The sequence below is a fragment of the Gossypium hirsutum genome, chromosome D06 (genome assembly GCF_007990345.1).
Source record: "Gossypium hirsutum isolate 1008001.06 chromosome D06, Gossypium_hirsutum_v2.1, whole genome shotgun sequence".
In the NCBI taxonomy this organism is placed as follows: Eukaryota; Viridiplantae; Streptophyta; class Magnoliopsida; order Malvales; family Malvaceae; genus Gossypium; species Gossypium hirsutum.
In genome coordinates this window covers 3,257,920-3,276,006 of record NC_053442.1, presented here as the reverse complement: position 1 = coordinate 3,276,006, position 18,087 = coordinate 3,257,920, and the positions used below count along the sequence as shown (strand labels likewise).

At 33.0% G+C, this 18,087-nt stretch overlaps 2 protein-coding genes across 2 annotated transcripts; one reads left to right on the top strand and one right to left on the bottom strand.

Moving 5' to 3' along the window:
- Positions 1–267: 267 nt before the first annotated feature.
- LOC107942179 (probable beta-1,4-xylosyltransferase IRX9H) lies at positions 268–3,147 on the bottom strand. The gene is made up of 4 exons (XM_016875819.2): positions 2,222–3,147; positions 1,350–1,599; positions 1,024–1,238; positions 268–777 (listed from the first exon to the last, which is right to left on the bottom strand). The coding sequence occupies exons 1-3, from the start codon at positions 2,974–2,976 to the stop codon at positions 1,068–1,070; spliced, it is 1,176 nt and encodes a 391-aa protein (XP_016731308.2). The 5' UTR covers positions 2,977–3,147; the 3' UTR covers positions 268–777; positions 1,024–1,067.
- Positions 3,148–10,209: 7,062 nt separating this feature from the next.
- LOC121218720 (uncharacterized) lies at positions 10,210–11,467 on the top strand. Its single transcript, XM_041096410.1, has 2 exons — positions 10,210–10,266; positions 10,370–11,467. Exons 1-2 carry the CDS (start codon positions 10,210–10,212, stop codon positions 11,465–11,467), a joined length of 1,155 nt encoding a protein of 384 aa, XP_040952344.1.
- Positions 11,468–18,087: the final 6,620 nt, after the last annotated feature.

The following is an 18,087-nucleotide window of genomic DNA, read 5'->3' as shown; positions in this document are numbered from 1 at the left end:
TCCTATCTACAATTCTATGTGGTAAAGTGGACTCTGTAGTACAAGTCTTTCACGCAACGCAGCTTTGGTCAATCGTTCACAACTTTCACTTCTTTTCCACAATATGGCAACCTATCAGGTACCTGATTTGACGGTGCATTTATTTATTAATGACTTTAGTTTTGAATCTCCAACTATGCTTAACCGAACAATAGGAGGACCTACATATCAGCAAAATTGCTACTGATTTTATGTAAAAAGAACAGTGAATACCCAGTCCTCATTCAATAAAGTAAAATAATCACTTTCTTTTATTCAATAAAGTAAAATAATGTCAACATGTAAGACTTTGTCAACCATCCCAATTGTGGACAATACCCACAATTGGGGGAGAAAACAACAAATGAACCTGACCTTGAAAGAATGAGGTAAAGAAAAAATGCTTGGATAGGTAACAAATCACCCTTGATTTTGATACAATGCCTCAATACAGGGCATAGATTATGGATCCACAAGCAGCCCCATCAAACACCACCTAATGAGACAAATCAATCCTCCCACCCCACAAAACACCAAGCACCACAACTCTACAAGAATTTGTTCTATATGAATACCTCGCACAGTCACACTACAAAATTCTAGAAACAAAAAATCACAAATCTTTTGTTTCTTCGTTACTGCCAGATGAATAAATGTAGGCCCTGCTATATGAAAATGGTTGCAGTAAATTCTGCTGATGAAAGTTGAACTAATGAGCCACCAGCAAAATATACAGGCAGAACCGTGATAGGAAACTAGCTGCAATCACAAATATTTCAGTATAAGATTACTTAGTTTCCGTACGAAAATCAAGCCAGAATGTATAAATTAATATATACTTCAGCAGCTAAAGAGATGGCTGATCTCCACTTATTTGCTTGTTTCCATTACTTCTCTTTTTTCCATCTAATTATGTGTTTATCACGGTCCCTTGTTTTGAGGTGGGCAACCTCTCTGATAACCAGAGCCAAACTTACAAATAAAATGCAGAATCAAAATGCATACCATTTATGCCCTCAGCATAAAAAAATTGTAGAGATGAACTTCTGTCACTTGATAGCCAAGGTAATCTCGAGATTCTTCTCAAGTAGCCAGCCTTTGGGATAAATTAGATTGCTGGTATCTAAATGAAGGTGCCAGTTCATGATTCTGGAACAACCAGGTATTATACCTTCCATTTGACTTTCATCTTCAACCACTTGCTCTATAAACGTAGTTTCCTGCATAAAAGAAACTGTGAGCAAAGCCCAGAATTGTGCTGCAACATTTCTAGAGAAATTACACAACAGCTTCAAGGTGAGTACTACAAAATGCAACAGTATGATATATACCTGGAAACCCTCCTTCACAGTGTCCAATTGTCGAATTGGGTTTGAGTAGGGGCGTCCCCATCTCTTTGGATCCCATAAAATGCTGCTGTTGAAAGCAAATCCTGACATATCAACATGAAACCTACGAAGTCTTTTACTTTTCTCATTTGTGTGCCATCCGATTACTTGACTTCCATTGCATACCGGACCTTCCAGGATTGCCTTGTTTTTGCTTGGTGCAAGCATGGCAACAGGCCAAGTTCCAAATCGTCTAGAACAAAATAAGATAAATATTATGATTCATTGTAAAATAGAAACACAAGAATAACATAAAGTAATTCATAACAATTACTTTACAAAATTTATAAAGCAATCCAAAATTGAAAAGCCATATCACCCTAAACAAAATCAAAATAAACAGTTAATGGACATCTTCATTAACCTCTTACAAAGAGAAAACTTCTAATCAACAGCAAACAATCTTAAGTTAATTCCTTATTTAAAATCTCATGACAAACCGGCAAAACGACATTCATCAGCAACCGGCAAGGCTGCAATAAACAGAAGATGAAGCAAAGGCTAGAACTATAGGATCATCGAAGCTATATGATTCCATTGTTATATGAAAATGAAACTAGATCTTGTTACTATAGTAAAGAGGTAACATGCTGATATGATTCATAAACAAAAATACTAATGCATTAAGTAATGACAATAATATTCAGATAGTTAATCACTAAATATAAACCAAAATTACTTCCTTTTTTCGATAAATACATCCCATTTTCGACTGCCAGCAAAACAAAATGTTCATAAAAAAAATCAACAATTATTGTAATCACAAAACATTCCCAAAAAAAATTAATGAAGAAAATTAAAAAAGCTAAAATTACCTAATAGTTCTCAAGCTTTCAAACAACTCCACCGTGTAGACATTGTCATCGTCGGCGAAAAACACGATCCCATCGACCTTATGCCGTTCAATATGTTCCAAAGCGGCATTCCTTTGATGAACACCTCGATCCTTCGGTTCACTAGGACTGCGCGTGCACACCACGTGCCGATACATAACACCGGTTCTCCTCAAAATCTCTGCCGTCTCAAACGACGCTACTTTCTCCTCCACCACTATCCAAACCAACGGCGGTTTCACTAACCTCAAAACTTGCCCTAACCTGTTCAAGAAATACGCTTGGAATCCCCTGTTATAAGTCGGCGTAACGACGATTAATTGCTTTAACGGTGGCCCGATTAAATCGTCAACTTCCTTTGGTTCTTGCAATCTGGTATGAATGCCCAATGACACAGAGGTAACAATCTGATCGTCCAATCGGAGGTCAACATGTGGCGGCTTGAGTTCCGGGAATGCGAAATCCTTGGCTCGGATATCGGTATCCATGTTTCCAAACAGCGTGATTCCAAAAACGAACCCTATAAGGAAAAAGAAGAGACACCAGCACAAAGATCGCCGCCATCCTTTGCGGTAGACTAGATTTACGGCGGTGAATAACAATGGTAAATGCCTTGAAGAGGAATGCTTGCTGTTCCCGTTGGGTAAAAACTTGTGAGACGGAGAGGAGAATCCGGCGCCGTTCTGGTAAGAACGGTGGTGATATGCCGGCGACAGAGTTCTACGAATCGAAGCCATCTGATTGGTTGAAAAAATCACAAAAAAAAATTACATAACCGGATCTTTAAAAAAATTAATAAATTACATAATGCGGCCGAAGTCTGAACTGGTTTTCTATTTTTTGAGAGCTGAGTAAAGGGCTCTTCGTCTTCGTCTTCGTCTTCGTCTTTTCTTCGTCTTCGAGAGAGGGTGGACTTAATTTTGTTTTATTTATTTAGATCTAATTCTAGTTTTGGTCCCTGTATTATGTTTGAATTTGAGATCCAGCCTTTGTACTTTAATTTAACATAATTTTGATCCTTCTATTTATATAATATCATATATCGGTTAAAATATTGATATGAATGTTTCTTAAAAACAAACATTTAAAAAAAGAGTAAACTACATGTTTAGTCACCTAATATTATTTTATTTTTATTTTGTTCATTCCACTATGAAAATTTTTAATTTAGTCATTAATATTTAAGAAATTATTTTTTAGTCACTAAACTTTTAAATATTTATCTTATATTAAGAACAAAGAGGATCACGGTGGTGCCACTGTTGGTCTGAGAGGCTCACTAAAAGGTTAGGCGACGACGGCAGTCGGTGGCTAGGGTTTGAAAGAAGAGAACAAAGAAGGACTAAAGAGATTATTATTTATCTTAATAAATTAGGTGGAAATTTGGTGGCATCAATAAAACATTTTTTTTGCTTCCATGTCAACAAAAAAATACCAGGTCATCTAACTAAAAAAAGCAAATTTTGTTGCTTTAGTGATTAAATTAAAAATTTTAATAATTGAGTGACCAACTGTACTTTATCCAAAAAAAGGGTAAGCTAGAGTAAGTGAAAAAATACATCAGAATTTAACTATGTTAACTATTTAGGTAAAATACTGGTATTACAAAAATAAAGAGATCAAATTAGGTTAAATTAGTGTACGGATTAAAGTTAGCTAAAATATAATAAAGCGGCGAAAACCATGATTTGACAAAATTTAGTCTCGATATTTAAAAAGTTAAAAAGTAATTCGTACTTTAATAATTTAAAAATCTCAATTCAATTATTAATATTTTAAATATTTTTGTTGAAATTTGTCAACTTGACATATCAATTAGGCTACTCTTATATGATATGACATTTGATTGATAAAAGATAAATATATTCCGACAAAAACTATCAACAAGACAATGATTGAATTACGATTTTTAAATTGAAAAAAGAATAGGAAGATTTTAAATTATAGGAGCTAAATCTCAAATTCTGTAAAAATACAGGGACTAATAGCATGTTTAAACCTTATATGAATTATAATGCGGGAAATAAAAGGACACGCGGCGAGTGATGGTGTGGAAATGTTTTAGTGGCCACCTTCCGTGTTATTATTATTGTCGGGTTACGTGGCATTTTTGCTAATCATTAGATAATAATATAAAAAATGTAATAATTTTGTGCTCTATTTTAAGGCAATTAACTACTAATAAACGTGTTATTAAATAAATTTTAAAATTATCATAGATTTAACCGCACTTAGTGGGAAATGATTAGAAAAAATAAACTCACCTAGCTGGATGATTATTTTAAATTTTTTTATAATTAGGTGGTAAAAAAAATTCTATCATAATTTGGTGACTATAAATATAATTTACCTTAAAAATTAATTTTTAGTGTATTTACATAATAACATTTACTCTTTCAACTTAATCATTTCAATCAAATTTTTATATTAATTATTTTAATAAATTTATTATATAATCATTTTCACTTGTATTTAATATGTTATAATCTAACATAAATAATTACAATGTTTACTATATCTATGTTTTATTTTGTAAATTTTTTTATAATTTTTCATAATAATTGGTTTTTAACTTGAAATTTTGATAATTATATACTTATGACACTTTAATATAAATATTATTTATCAAACTTCCATTATTTTTTCAAAAGATAATGAAATGATGTTTTAGTTTACCCTAAAAAAATGGAAACTTTCTGAGCAACCCATCAAGATTGAATTTATAGAAATTATGAATTGCTTGCACATTTTATTTTATATTATTTTTGGCACCTTGATTGCACATTTGAGCAACTAAACAACCTGCAATTTTACACATGGAATGGAATGGAATGATGAAGACAAAGAGCAAAAGAGGAGGTTTTAATACCAAAAATTTGCTATTCATTTGGTCATTGGCTCACCCACCTATTAAATACAGTAGAAGTTGACAATCATGACAGAATATTTCTACTCTATAAATATTTTACTTCACACCCAAAATACAATATAAGGAAGTGATTATTACGTTCGAAGTTAGCTTGCGAGATATCACATTCATTGTCTAATCATACATTGAATTCATTAAGAAATCCAAACTAAAACCACTTAGATCTGTCATTTAAAATAATCAAAATTCATTTTTTTAGTCTTTAAAATTATATTGGAAACATTTTAAAACGATTTCTAGATGTTTGGAAGTGTCCAAGACCAATTACGAATCTTGGGAGTTGAAACAACTCAAAACAAGAAAGGGACCCTAGTCTACCTTTGTTGATTCAGGACAAGTCCAAGGACTTTGTACCAATACAAGTCCTTGCTACTGTAGCTTTTTACTCACTGTCATGCTTGTATCAACACAATCCAAGCATTGATACAACTATTTTATGTTGGATCGTCAATACACCCCTTGGCACAATGAAAAAATATTATGGCTACCACAAACCAGGGATACATGTACGAGGAATAAACTCGCGCCAAAAATGACGAAAAATATACCTTTAATGATATGAAAGCAGCATTGGTATGACGTTAATTCTTTTGTCCGTGTCGCAAACCATAGCCGCAACAGAAAAGTCTTGGCCTCTATTGGTATCCACCCTGGATGAAATCGATCAGAAAATCTCTCATAATACTTTAGAGAGAAAAAAGAAACTCTTTTTTTTAGCTACTAGTCAAAAGATAGTATTTTGGGTAACCTTGAATTTGGGATTTGCCTTCCTTTTTATTCAAAACTATTTTGAAGGGCAATCAATCATCAGGAAGAAAAATAAGATATATCTCTTAAAACGAGATTTTCTCCCCAACGAGTTATCGATTTAATTTAAATCCTAAACATTTTTTGCTTAATTAAATTTTATTAAATACAATATTTAATAAATTTAAAAACACATATTTATATTCATTTTTCTCTTTTTTAAAAAGTCTGCTACCCTAGCAAGCCTTTGTCTGCCGCCACTGGCAAGAGTTTTTAGGTTTTCGTAAAGTTTTGTTTTTCTTGTTACTCTACTTTTGTTATCTGTGGCATGCTTCCGTCCTCCTCTTGAAATAGGATTTGTGATCGATAAAGGCTGGAATTTCACCTGCAAAGAATGGAGAATGAGTTAGCCCAACTGTCGCTTAATGATGAAGAGGAGGAAGTTATCCACATCCCAATAGATCCAAACACGGAAAATAGGGGCGAAATCTTTCAATTAGTAGGATGTTTTCTCACAGCAAGCACGATTCACTTCCCTGCAATGAAAAGTACAATGTCAAATTTGTGGCATCCGGTTAAGGGAGTACGAATCTGTGATCTGGGAGAAAAAAGGTATTTATTGCAGTTTTTTCATGCTATGGATACGAATAGGGTTTTGAAAGGTTCACCTTGGACCTTCAACAATCATTTGCTGGTGCTTTATAAATTGCAATTGGGGGAGGATCCTCTACAGATCCCTTTAGTTCTGACACCTTTTTGGGTCCAGATTTACAACATCCCTACTGGTCTTTTTTCTGATAGTCTGGCTGTCCAATTAGGTAATTTCTTGGGGAATTTCATGGAACATGATATTTCACTTTTGGGGAAAGGAAACAGGAATTTTATGAGAATTAGAGTTCAGATCGACATACGGCGCTCTTTGAAAAGGAGGAAGATAATTTCTTTTGGCGGAAACTGCTCATATGTCACTTTTAAATATGAGCGTTTATCTTTAATCTGTTTCTATTGTGGAAGACTTGGACATAATGACTCGTTTTGCGAGGAAAGAATGAACCTTGGAGTGGAAATTACAGAAATGGGCTGGGATTTGTCTATTCGAGCCCAATCACGAAGGTCATTAGCAATGAATAGCATCTGGTTACGGGAGGAAGGAGATGGGGACGTTGGAGAGATTAATGTAGAATCTGGAAACCTTAGAAAAGAACATAAGCTTCTGGTGTGGAAAATAAGATATGGGCAAAATATTGATCCAGTTCTTGGCTTAAATTTGACGGGAGGTTCATCTCAGGCGGTACGAGGTATGGAGAATTTAACTCCTAATGCGATGGACCAGGACCCAGAAAATGTTGCTCTTGCAGGGGAGGAAGGAAAGAAGAGGCCTAGAGGGGAACTAATGATATAACAAGGCAAGAAGAACTGAGGAACATACTGGGAAATAGGAAAATGGTGGACATTAGTTATTTATCATCGGCAGCTGCCAAATGGCAAGCCGACCGACAGCAATGAAAATTCTAAGTTGGAACATCCGTGGATTGGGGAGTCTACAGACAGTTTGAAGGCTTCAGCATAAGCTGAAGACTTAAAATCCCCAAATAGTCTTCTTTATGGAGACTAAGCTTTGTAGAAACCGAATGGAAAGAATTAGACGAAGATGTGGATTTGGGAATGGCATTGAAGTCGATTCTGAGGGATCTCGAGGAGGTCTGTGTCTAGCATGGCGCTATAACATAAACGTTATGCTGAAGAATTTCTCTAAAAGACACATGGATGTGGAGGTGGAGGATGATGAAAAGGGTGTGAAATGGCGTTTTCCTGGCTTCTACTGAGCTCCATATGCGCAGGATAGAGAAGATTCATGGTCTACTTTGTAAAATCTCCATAGAGAGGAAGATATCCCTTGGCTGGTTTGTGGGGATTTTAATGAAATATTATTTGATTTCGAAAAGAAGGGAGGCTTGCCAAGAGAAGAAAAAAGAATAGAGTTGTTTCAAGAAGCTCTCAACTTTTGCCAGCTTTCTGATATGGGATATTTCGGCAGATGGTTCACTTGAGAGAGAGGAAACTTACACAAACATTCAAGAGCGCATTGATAAGGGTTTAGCTAATGAGAGTTGGATCTCCATGTTTCCTGAGCTAAGAGTTGAACACTTGGTTCATTCTTTTTCTGATCATTGTCCTATTTTTGTTAACACAAATAAAGAGAAACGGGAAAGAATAATCAATTTAAATTCGAAGCCTAGTGGATCATGGAAGACTCATTTGTTGATGAAGCTGAGCGTTTATGGTGGATGACATCTGGTGATTTTTTTAAGAAAATAGAAATTTTTCGAAAAGGGCTTGTTAAGTGGATGGGACAGGTGCAAAGGAAAAAATAAGGGAGGAAAGAATTTCTCACAACCAAACTGTCAACTTTGATTGAAACCGACAGGGATGATTCAAATTTAGCTGAGATGATTGACACGAAGATCCATCTTAACTTTGAAATTGAAAAGGATTAAGCCTATTGGGAACAAAGAGCTCGACTAAATTGGCTAAAACTTGGATATAGGAATACAGCCTTTTTTCATAGTCAAGCAACGCATAGGATGAGGAGGAATGTGATAAGCAAGCTACAGAATAGAAACAGGCAGGAAACCAATGATAGTCAAGAGATGGAGCAAATTGTACAATCATATTTCCAAGAAATGTTCTTGTCAGAAAATCAAACGAATTATGAGCGTATACGCTCCGGAATTGAGCGGTGTATCTCAGAGGATGATAACAGGAATCTTATAGCGAAATACACAAAAGAAGAAGGGAGGCTTTATTTGGAATGCATCCTACGAAGGCACCTGGTGAAGATGGTTTTCCTGCTCTTTTTTATCAGAAATGTTGGCATTTTATAGATGAGGTGGCTGCTTTTTGTCCACACCTACTTAATGGCAAAATGGAGGTCAGTCAAATAAACTTAACCCATATTGTTCGTATTCCAAAAATCAAAAATCCCTCTACTATGACCCATTTTAGGCCTATTAGCTTATGCAATGTTATTTATAAAATCATGGCCAAAACAATAGAAAACAGATTTTGAGGAGTCATTGACAAATGTATTAACAGTGCACAAAGTGCATTCGTACCAGGGAGATTAATTTCTGATAACATCCTGCTCGCTTATGAGTTACTGCACACTATTAAGCAGAAAAGAATGGGAAAAAAGGGATTCATGGCGGTAAAGCTTGATATGAGCAAATCTTACGACAGAGTGGAATGGGGATTTATCAAGGAAGTAATGCTGCGAATGGGATTTGAGCAAAAATGGGTCGCCTCTATTATGAATTGCATATCTACAGTCACTTATCAAGTAGTGCTTAATGGAGGTATTGGAGGAATTTTTTGCCCAAAAAGGAGACTTCGACAGGGTTATCTTTGAGCCCGTTTCTTTTCCTAATATGTGGTGAAGGACTATCTATTCTAATGAGAATGAAAGCTAGAGAAGGTCTTCTAAAAGGAGTAAAGGCAAGCAGAAATGGTCCGTATGTAAACCATTTACTATTTGCGGATGATTGTAATCTTTTTGGAGAAGCGACGAGGAAAGGAGCTTTAGCACTTAAGGAGATTCTTAGCGAGTATAAGAGTTGTTCAGGCCAATGTGTGAATTTTTCCAAATCAACTGTATTTTTTAGCAAAAATACGCTTGAAGAAGAAAGACAGCTAATAGTCAATTTACTGGGAGTTCGAAGTTCAGATGAGCCAGAAAGATACTTGGGTTTGCCAAATATGATAGGTAGGAAAAAGAAACAATCTTTTCAGGCTTTAAAAGACAGATTGAAACAGCAGATTGAAAATTGGAGTACTCGTTTTTTATCGCTAGGGGGAAAAGAAATATTCATTAAGGCAGTATTGCAAGCCATACCGACATACTCAATGGCTTGTTTTCTACTCCCAAAGTCATTATGCGAAGAACTGGAGAGTATTGTTGCGAGATTTTGGTGGCAAAAGAGTAGTGGAAAAAAGGGAATTCATTGGTGTTCTTGGAAAATCTGTCTTTTAAAGGAAAACGGCGAGTTGGGTTTCCGAAATTTTAATCAGTTTAATATCGCGTTGTTAGCAAAACAAGGTTGGCGTTTGTTTAATAATCCAAATTCACTTTTAACCAGAGTTTTTAAAGCCAAATACTACCCAAGGTCCAGTTTTTTAAATTCACAGTTGGGAAACTTACCATCTCTTACCTGGAGAAGCATTTGGGCAGCAAAAAGGCTCCTTTTGAACGGTCTCATCTGGAGAGTCGGGAGAGGAGATGCAATATCTATCTGGAATGACCGTTAGATACCAGGGATGGAACCGGAGATGTGGCAAAACAGACGTGACAATGGTGAGTTAAGGTTTCTGATCTCATTGATAACATTAACAAGAAGTGGAAGACAGAGGTAATTGTGAATACCTTTCAAAGGGAAACCGCTCAAAAAATTTTGCAGATTCCTTTTGCGAGAACGGACTGTGATGACACGAAAGTGTGGAAAGGGGAACCCTCCGGAGAATTTACAGTTAGAAGTGCCTATAAACTATTACAAGAAGCTAACTTGGATTCTAGTAATTATTTATTACAGGCAGATACTAAAGATTTCTACAGGAAATTATGGAATTTACAGCTACCAACAAAAATCCTAATTTTCATATGGCGAATATCTTGGAACTACATCCCTTCACTTGTTAATCTCAGATCTAAGAGAGTGACCACTATTGCAAGGTGTCCACGTGGTTGTTCTGCAGAAGAGGATAGCCTTCATGTGTTTAGGCAATGCCCTGTAAGCACGGATGCATGGATCAGTCTCAATATGGCATGGGTAACAGAACATACAGACCAGAGTGCATGGACATGGCTCACCTGGGTATTCAGTAGAGGAACAAAGCAGCAAATCCGCATTTTTTGTTACGCATTATGGGTTATATGGAACTCGAGAAATCAGATGCTCCATGAGAAGAAGATTTCATCAGGAAGGGATCTAGCTTTTAAAGTGCAGAATTTTTTAATAGAGCTTGAAGGTGTACGAGAAAGAAAACTTACAACCACGGCTGTTAGATCTGAACACAGAGAGGAGGAACTATGGGAGTCTATACAGTTTGATGCAACTTTCGATATCAACAATTCCATATCCGCATCAAGAATGGTAGTCAGGGGTCAGAATGGGGAAATCGCAGCCTCCAAGTCTACTCTTCACTCCAACGTTTCCTCTCCATATGTAGTAGAAGCATTAGCATGTTTAGAAGCAACTAACTTAGGCATCAGTATGGGTTTGAACTCAGTCACGGTAATGGGGGATTCGAAAACAATAATCAAAAAATGCAAAATGGGAGTCAGAGATAAATCGGTTCTAGGTGCGATTATAGTCGATATTCAGAACAATAAAACCCGATTTCAAAGAATTGTTTTTCGATACATACAAAGAGCAGAGAATGTTAAAGCGCATGACCTGGCAAAGGAGGCACTAAGAAAAGGGGAGGGAAGTTACCTGGTGGAAGAGACGAGAGAAACTCTGGATGCAGGAGGAAGATGGCCAAGAAATCCTAATTGAAAGGGTTTGATGGGAAGGAAGTGAAACGGCAAGTGATAGCTAAAGCAGATGATTTCTTAGAAAAGGCTATCAGTTGAAGAGTCTGGTGCTTTGGAAATGATAAATTGGAAAATAATGGAGGCCAGGCTGGATGACTTGACTGGGAAATGACGTTTTGATTTCTGTTTTTTTTTTCTTTTTAGGCTTTTTATTTGTTTTGCTTATGTGGGCTTGTAGCCTATGCTTTATTTTATTTGGTTCAGCCCAGCACTGCTGGAGATTTGTTTCGAATTTTGATTTTTATGTAATAATAGCCCAGTCAACTATTCAAAAAAAACACATATTTATAAATTAAAATACATGAAGCATAATATCACATTATTTTAATTTAATCCTCTATATATGCGTATCAAGTATGTGCATATATTATGATAATTTTAACATTATCAAATTAAATTAATTATTAGAACATTTCTATAATCAATTTAACTTTTATGATATGTTAAACTTCATCTCAACTTTCGTTACATTCTGATTGTCCCAACCAAAAGGTGTGACCCTATGAGATCTTGTAATGTTGACAGTAACATTAAAACAATTCTAACGTTACAAACAATGACTGACATCTAGCAATGCATCACTGCTACCCAAGTCGCAAGAAGTCATGTTTGGACATGGTCTTCTATGATAAACTTTATTATGTACTGCATCCCTTTTGTCCTTTATATCTAGATTGAACACAATTCATAGAATAGTCACACTTGTATAATCCAATCTCAAATTTATTGATTCCGAAGAAGACTAAGATAAACAAATAAGTGTAATATCTCATATCAATTAATTTAATCTTGGCCATGCATTTCTAGTCTCGCTCGATCAAGATGCCTGAATTATTTCTCCCATTATGTAGAAGGGACAAATCTTATCTTGATCACTTACAGCTCACTACACAGATTGTGGCACACCAAACATTAGTCTTTATATTACAACTATTTACGGAAGATGTTTGGCTATGTCAAAGCATACGACTCACAATGTTGGAACAATGATGATCTCAAATATAAGGATCATACATACAATTATCACTATGAAAAATGTTGTGACTATTACATAATAATTCAAGAAACATTCTCATGGTAGGTCAAATCAGTAAATTGTTCTCTAACATCTACTTATGTGTTAATTTGATATCACATATCTATAGCAAGACTTATCATTAATCAAACATGTATCCGTCTCAATGTATTATTGTTGTCCAAGCTCACATTAATAATACTTGACTAAAGACATTTAAGAATAATTATATTATTCTTTAGACATCATCATTATTTAGTTTATTCAAATATAGAAATAAATACTAAAAACAATAATGGCAATGCCTTTATTAATAAATTAGGTAAATTTTTATTATTACAATTATCATATGACTGATTTTTGGGCATGCTCCAACATTTTGAGCCTTAACATGCTCATATCAAAGCCATGACTCATAACACTCAAAAATCAATTTCAAAAGCATCATTCAAACATATTTTAACAACTCCAATCAAAGTGAACACATATATGCTAAAATAGCTTTCAAGTGCATCTAGTTCATACTTCAACTAGGACATTGAAACTTAACGTAATATATGCATACGTGCTTTGAACTTAGGTTATGACAAATTATACAATCACCCAAAATACCAAAAGGGCTAACATTAACATAGTAAATTCCAACTACTATCTATTAACTTAGGTACATGTCAAGACACTTCTAATATTCAAAATTAGTAATACAAACTTTGGATGAGTTGAGACGAGGATCTTGGATGCCATTGAGAATCACAAGCTAATGATACCTATTTGTCATATGCGCACGAAACAAACATATCCACATGTTGAACATAGAGAGCTTAATGATGCTAACATAATTCGAATTCAAAACATTAAAGCATTATAAAAATTAACAAATTAATAATCTTTAATTTTAATGCATCCATTTCAATTCAATAGTACTTAACATGTCTTGCAATTTCACAACATTAGGTTACTTGAGTCATTAAATTAACTTTGCAATGATCTCTTATACATTGCATCACATATATCATTGTTGTCTCATTTCATGATTCTTCATATATATATATAATCATTTCATATCCATAAATCACAATGTCACTTATAAATCATATTTCATTCAATGTTTCTTATACCTTATTGATTGTCTCATCATAATTTGCTCTTATATATATGATCACATTACATGTCTATAATTCGGGTTTTTTTATCAAAATATTACAAAAAAAATACTAAAATATTATAAATTTGTTTATTTACCAAAATAATACAAAAAAAAAGAGGCTGATGGAGGGGAATAGAAAGGCAACACCAATGGTGCCTTTCCCATAGGCGGCACAGGACTAAAATGTAATGATCTAAAGTTTTAAGGACCTGATGTGTAAATTTACCGTTTTGAATTTTGAAAGTGAATTGGTGCCGTGGGTGTGGCGGCATTAAAGCTGAAATGTGGCTAATTGTCTTCTAAGCCCTCCTTATTTATTATTTTCTTTTTATTCCCCTTAAACTCACTTTTTTATTTAATAAACAAGGCCTCAACCTATTTTTGTAGTTAAATAAGCTCTTATTCTATGATTTTTACTCATAAAAGCCCTTTATTTTATTATTAAAGTAAATATATTTTACCTAAAGTAAAGCTATTTAAAAAAGTATAAACTAATTCGCATTTTATGTTTATGTGAATTTGATGAGAATAGTTTATTAAATAAAAAAATTTATGTTTATCAAAGGCTTATAGCTATAATAGTCCCTTAAGAAAAAACAAAAAAAAGTTATTAAGCCCCTTGACTTAATTTGAACCCAGTTGAGCCCTTATTATTAACCTGAAAAATTAATTAAGCTTTTACATTAATAATTTTCATATTTCGTTACATTAACCATTAAAATCAATTAACGGACCAATTCGATGACGAAATATGACAGGTTGTGATTTAATCTTTCATATCTCCGATAAAAATCATAAAAATATCTATCTATAATATATATAAAAGCACGAATCTTGAAAAAACTTTTGAACTGACAAAAATATCCTTTATTGTTAATTATATTACTAAACTACATTAGAACAATAATTTATTAATATTATTATATAATAATAAAAAGTAAGATTAATTAAAATAATAATATATTAATGTGAAATTAATTAATTTGGTCATATATTATAAAGGCTCTACTTAAAAAAAACATAATATATTATTAATTAATAAAACTATAAACCTATAAAATCATTGAATATAATGGGATGAATTTAAAATAATAAGAATTCAAGTTTTTTAATTAAATAAAAATATTTTTTTATATAAATACTCTTTATAAATTTAAAAATAATTATAATTTAATAGAAGTTGTGAGAATTATATATTTCAAAATAATTATAATTTAAACTGCAATTATTATTAAAAATATTGTGCTAATTTTAAAATAGAATTGTTATTTAAATAGAACTCTAAGCATAAAATATAGGAAAAAAGATAAAAAAAAATTGTGATAATTATAATTATAATTTATTGTTATTAGTTAAAAAATTTGAATGCTACTTTTATTAAAGTAAAGTAGAGTTATTACTTAATTAGAATTCTAAGTTCTTAATTATCACTTAACTAATATTAGATTTAATTAAAAAAATTAATATAAATACCAGGCATGCTTTATTGAAAAACTAAAAGTAATAATAAAACTGATCACCCATAAATGTAACCCAAATAGAAAAAATAAATTATAATTATAAACTATTCTTATCAAATTTAGTAAATTTTTTTATTTGATAAATTATTCTCATCAAATTCACATAAACATAAAATATATTTACTTTAATAATAAAATAAAGGGCTTTTATGAGTAAAAACCATAGATTAAGAGCTTATTTAACTACAAAAATAGGTTGAGGCTTGTTTATTAAATAAAAAAGTGAGTTTAAAGGGAATAAAAAGAAAATAATAAATAATGAGGGCTTAGAAGGTAATTAACCACATTTCAACTTTAGTGCCGCCACACCCGGCGGCACCAATTCACTTGCAAAATTCAAAATGGTAAATTTACACATCAGGTCCTTGAAACTTTAGATCATTATACTTTAATCATGTGCCGCCTATGGGACAGGCACCATTGGTGCCGCCTTTTTATTCCCCTCCATCGGCCTCTTTTTTTTTTTGGTATTATTTTGGTAAATAAAAAAAAGTTTATAATATTTTGATATATTTTTTATTTTTTTTGTAATATTTTGGTAAAAAACCCCTATAATTCATATCATAATGAAATCATTTCTCAATGCTAATTGTCTTTCTTAGTCTTATTTCAATCACATTTCATATGCATAATTGATTTTCATATCATGCTCATAATAATTTTATGTATCATTTTCTTAATGTGCCCCTATTAACTGAATACAAACTAAAGTATGGATACACAGATTAATCCCCTAACACTCCATAGTATGCACCATAGTGTCAGAATGAATTGCGTCGAAGTATTTGAATTAATTGCATCGAAGTGCAAGAGTGCATTGCTTCAAGGTGCCAAAATGCATTGCAACTATATCCGAACTCTATTTGATATTGTTAATCGAACAATTTTCATTATTGTTTAATATTATGGCATAATTCAATATGTTTCCATTCATGATTTCACATGTAACTCTATTCATAACATCATATTGATGTTTATATAGATACTTAATTGGTACCTTGTATTTTCCTCGCAAGGAGCATAACACCTTGTTCATGCCTTCACTCAATTTCTTAGATATACTTGGTATTTTTATGAATTACTTTCAAGTCATTTTGACATCACTTCAACCAACACTTATTACCTTTTTCATGCTCAAACTCAGCAAGGCATAACTCACTAATCTGCATCATTATTTAGTATTAATACTCTTATAAAACAAACTATTTAACAGTTATATGTAAAGGATAGAAATTATACGAACACAAACCAAATTCATTGCACGTCGTCTGTTTTTGTCTTTGCCCCTCGACGTTTCGGCCTTGACTTTAATTACATATGATAATATCAATATAGAAACAATGATAGTTTGTCAACATCAAGTATATAAACTAATAGTTAAAACAACAACGATAGGTTTCTAATGTTCAAAATTCTTGTATCTTTCAATTCTCCCGATCAAATCAAAATCTGACATAACTATATTCTAGAGACTTCAAATTGTCATTACATATCATCAAATCCCAAAGTTCTCTTTCACATGGGTACTCAAGAAAATTCCATGCGCGTATTTCTCTAGTAACAACATTAAAATAAACTTTCATGGTTCGAAAGTGATAAGTTTTCCCAAGTTTGTGGGAGCAACCCATGGTTCCAATTGAGTATTTGTACTGAAATCTGATAGTTCCAATCTAACTGGATCTTTAGGTATCTCAACAACATAACTAGTAATATGCTAATTGAGCCTCAATTTAATTGGCATCGTTGTTATTGCAACAATCAATAGGATACAGATTTGAATGCACTTAAGCACTCCTTTTTCTCTAATTTAAGGGTGAGGGGTTATAAGTTGAAATTGCCTTTGTATAAGAAAACCTAAGATTAATATCATGAGTAATTATTTTTAGACTCTAAAAAGAAAAGGGATTGAAATAATGTCATGTGTCTCTTTCTATATATTTAACTATTTTTATTATATCTTACGACTTTATATCATTCTCTCAGTCTTACTTACGAATCTAAAAATTCCACCGACAATTATCGGTAGATGTATTGAAAAAAGCCCAACTTCACATGAAATGTTGTGATGGGGAATGAAAAGAAACGGTAAGGCCAATAGTAGCCATTTTCCCATGACAGTGTTGGGCTTTCATATTGTCTCTTTCTTTTTCTTAATTATTAGGCTTCCGAAATATCATAAAAGTGGGACAAGCCCATTTCTTTAGAGAATTAGTAGTAAATTACATGCTTAGTGAAAATAATGGATATCAATAAATATTTGAAACACACCATTCTATGCATGGAAAATGGTAAAAATATTAATATATTTTTATCTAATTAAAATATTTTTTTATATATTTTAGTGCATTCTCCTATCATGTATTTCGGCATTGATGGATCAACTTTGTCTCTATGGGCTCAAATTGGTGCTCCTTACTAGGCCAACATGCCAATTAAATAATAAGATAGTTGTCTATGCCTACTTTGTTTCTCTCTCTTTGAACCATTTTTCTTTTTGGGTATAATTACAATATAGGAAACAAAAAACCTTAATCACTATTCGGTATGTCCATAGTTATTCTTATTTGTATTACGATTCGAGTTCTTTTAAATTGAGAGTAGTATTCAGATAAATTTCTCTCAATAATAATAATTTCAAGATTCGAACTCAGTTCATATGTAATCTATTAATATTTCACATCATCACTTTAACGATAACAGCTACCTAATTTCACTAAACCCATGCCACTTGCCTTTCTCCTCCCCTTATCCCTCTTCTTCTTTCATCACTTTAACGATAACAGCTACCTAATTCCACTAAACCTATGCCACTTGTCTTTCTCCCCCCCCTATCCCTCTTCTTCTTTCTTATACGTGGGCATTGCATGATTTATCATCACAAAGTTTTATCATTGGAGGGC

Excerpts from the sequence above, each read along its gene's own strand:
- LOC107942179 (XM_016875819.2), bottom strand. The coding sequence starts at position 2,976 with ATGGCTTCGATTCGTAGAACTCTGTCGCCGGCATATCACCACCGTTCT. Across the intron at positions 1,600-2,221 it reads GAAAGCTTGAGAACTATTAG|ACGATTTGGAACTTGGCCTG; the intron begins GTAATTTTAGCT and ends ATTTTGTTCTAG. Across the intron at positions 1,239-1,349 it reads CTGTGAAGGAGGGTTTCCAG|GAAACTACGTTTATAGAGCA; the intron begins GTATATATCATA and ends TCTTTTATGCAG.
- LOC121218720 (XM_041096410.1), top strand. The coding sequence starts at position 10,210 with ATGACCGTTAGATACCAGGGATGGAACCGGAGATGTGGCAAAACAGAC. Across the intron at positions 10,267-10,369 it reads GCAAAACAGACGTGACAATG|ATTCCTTTTGCGAGAACGGA; the intron begins GTGAGTTAAGGT and ends AAAATTTTGCAG.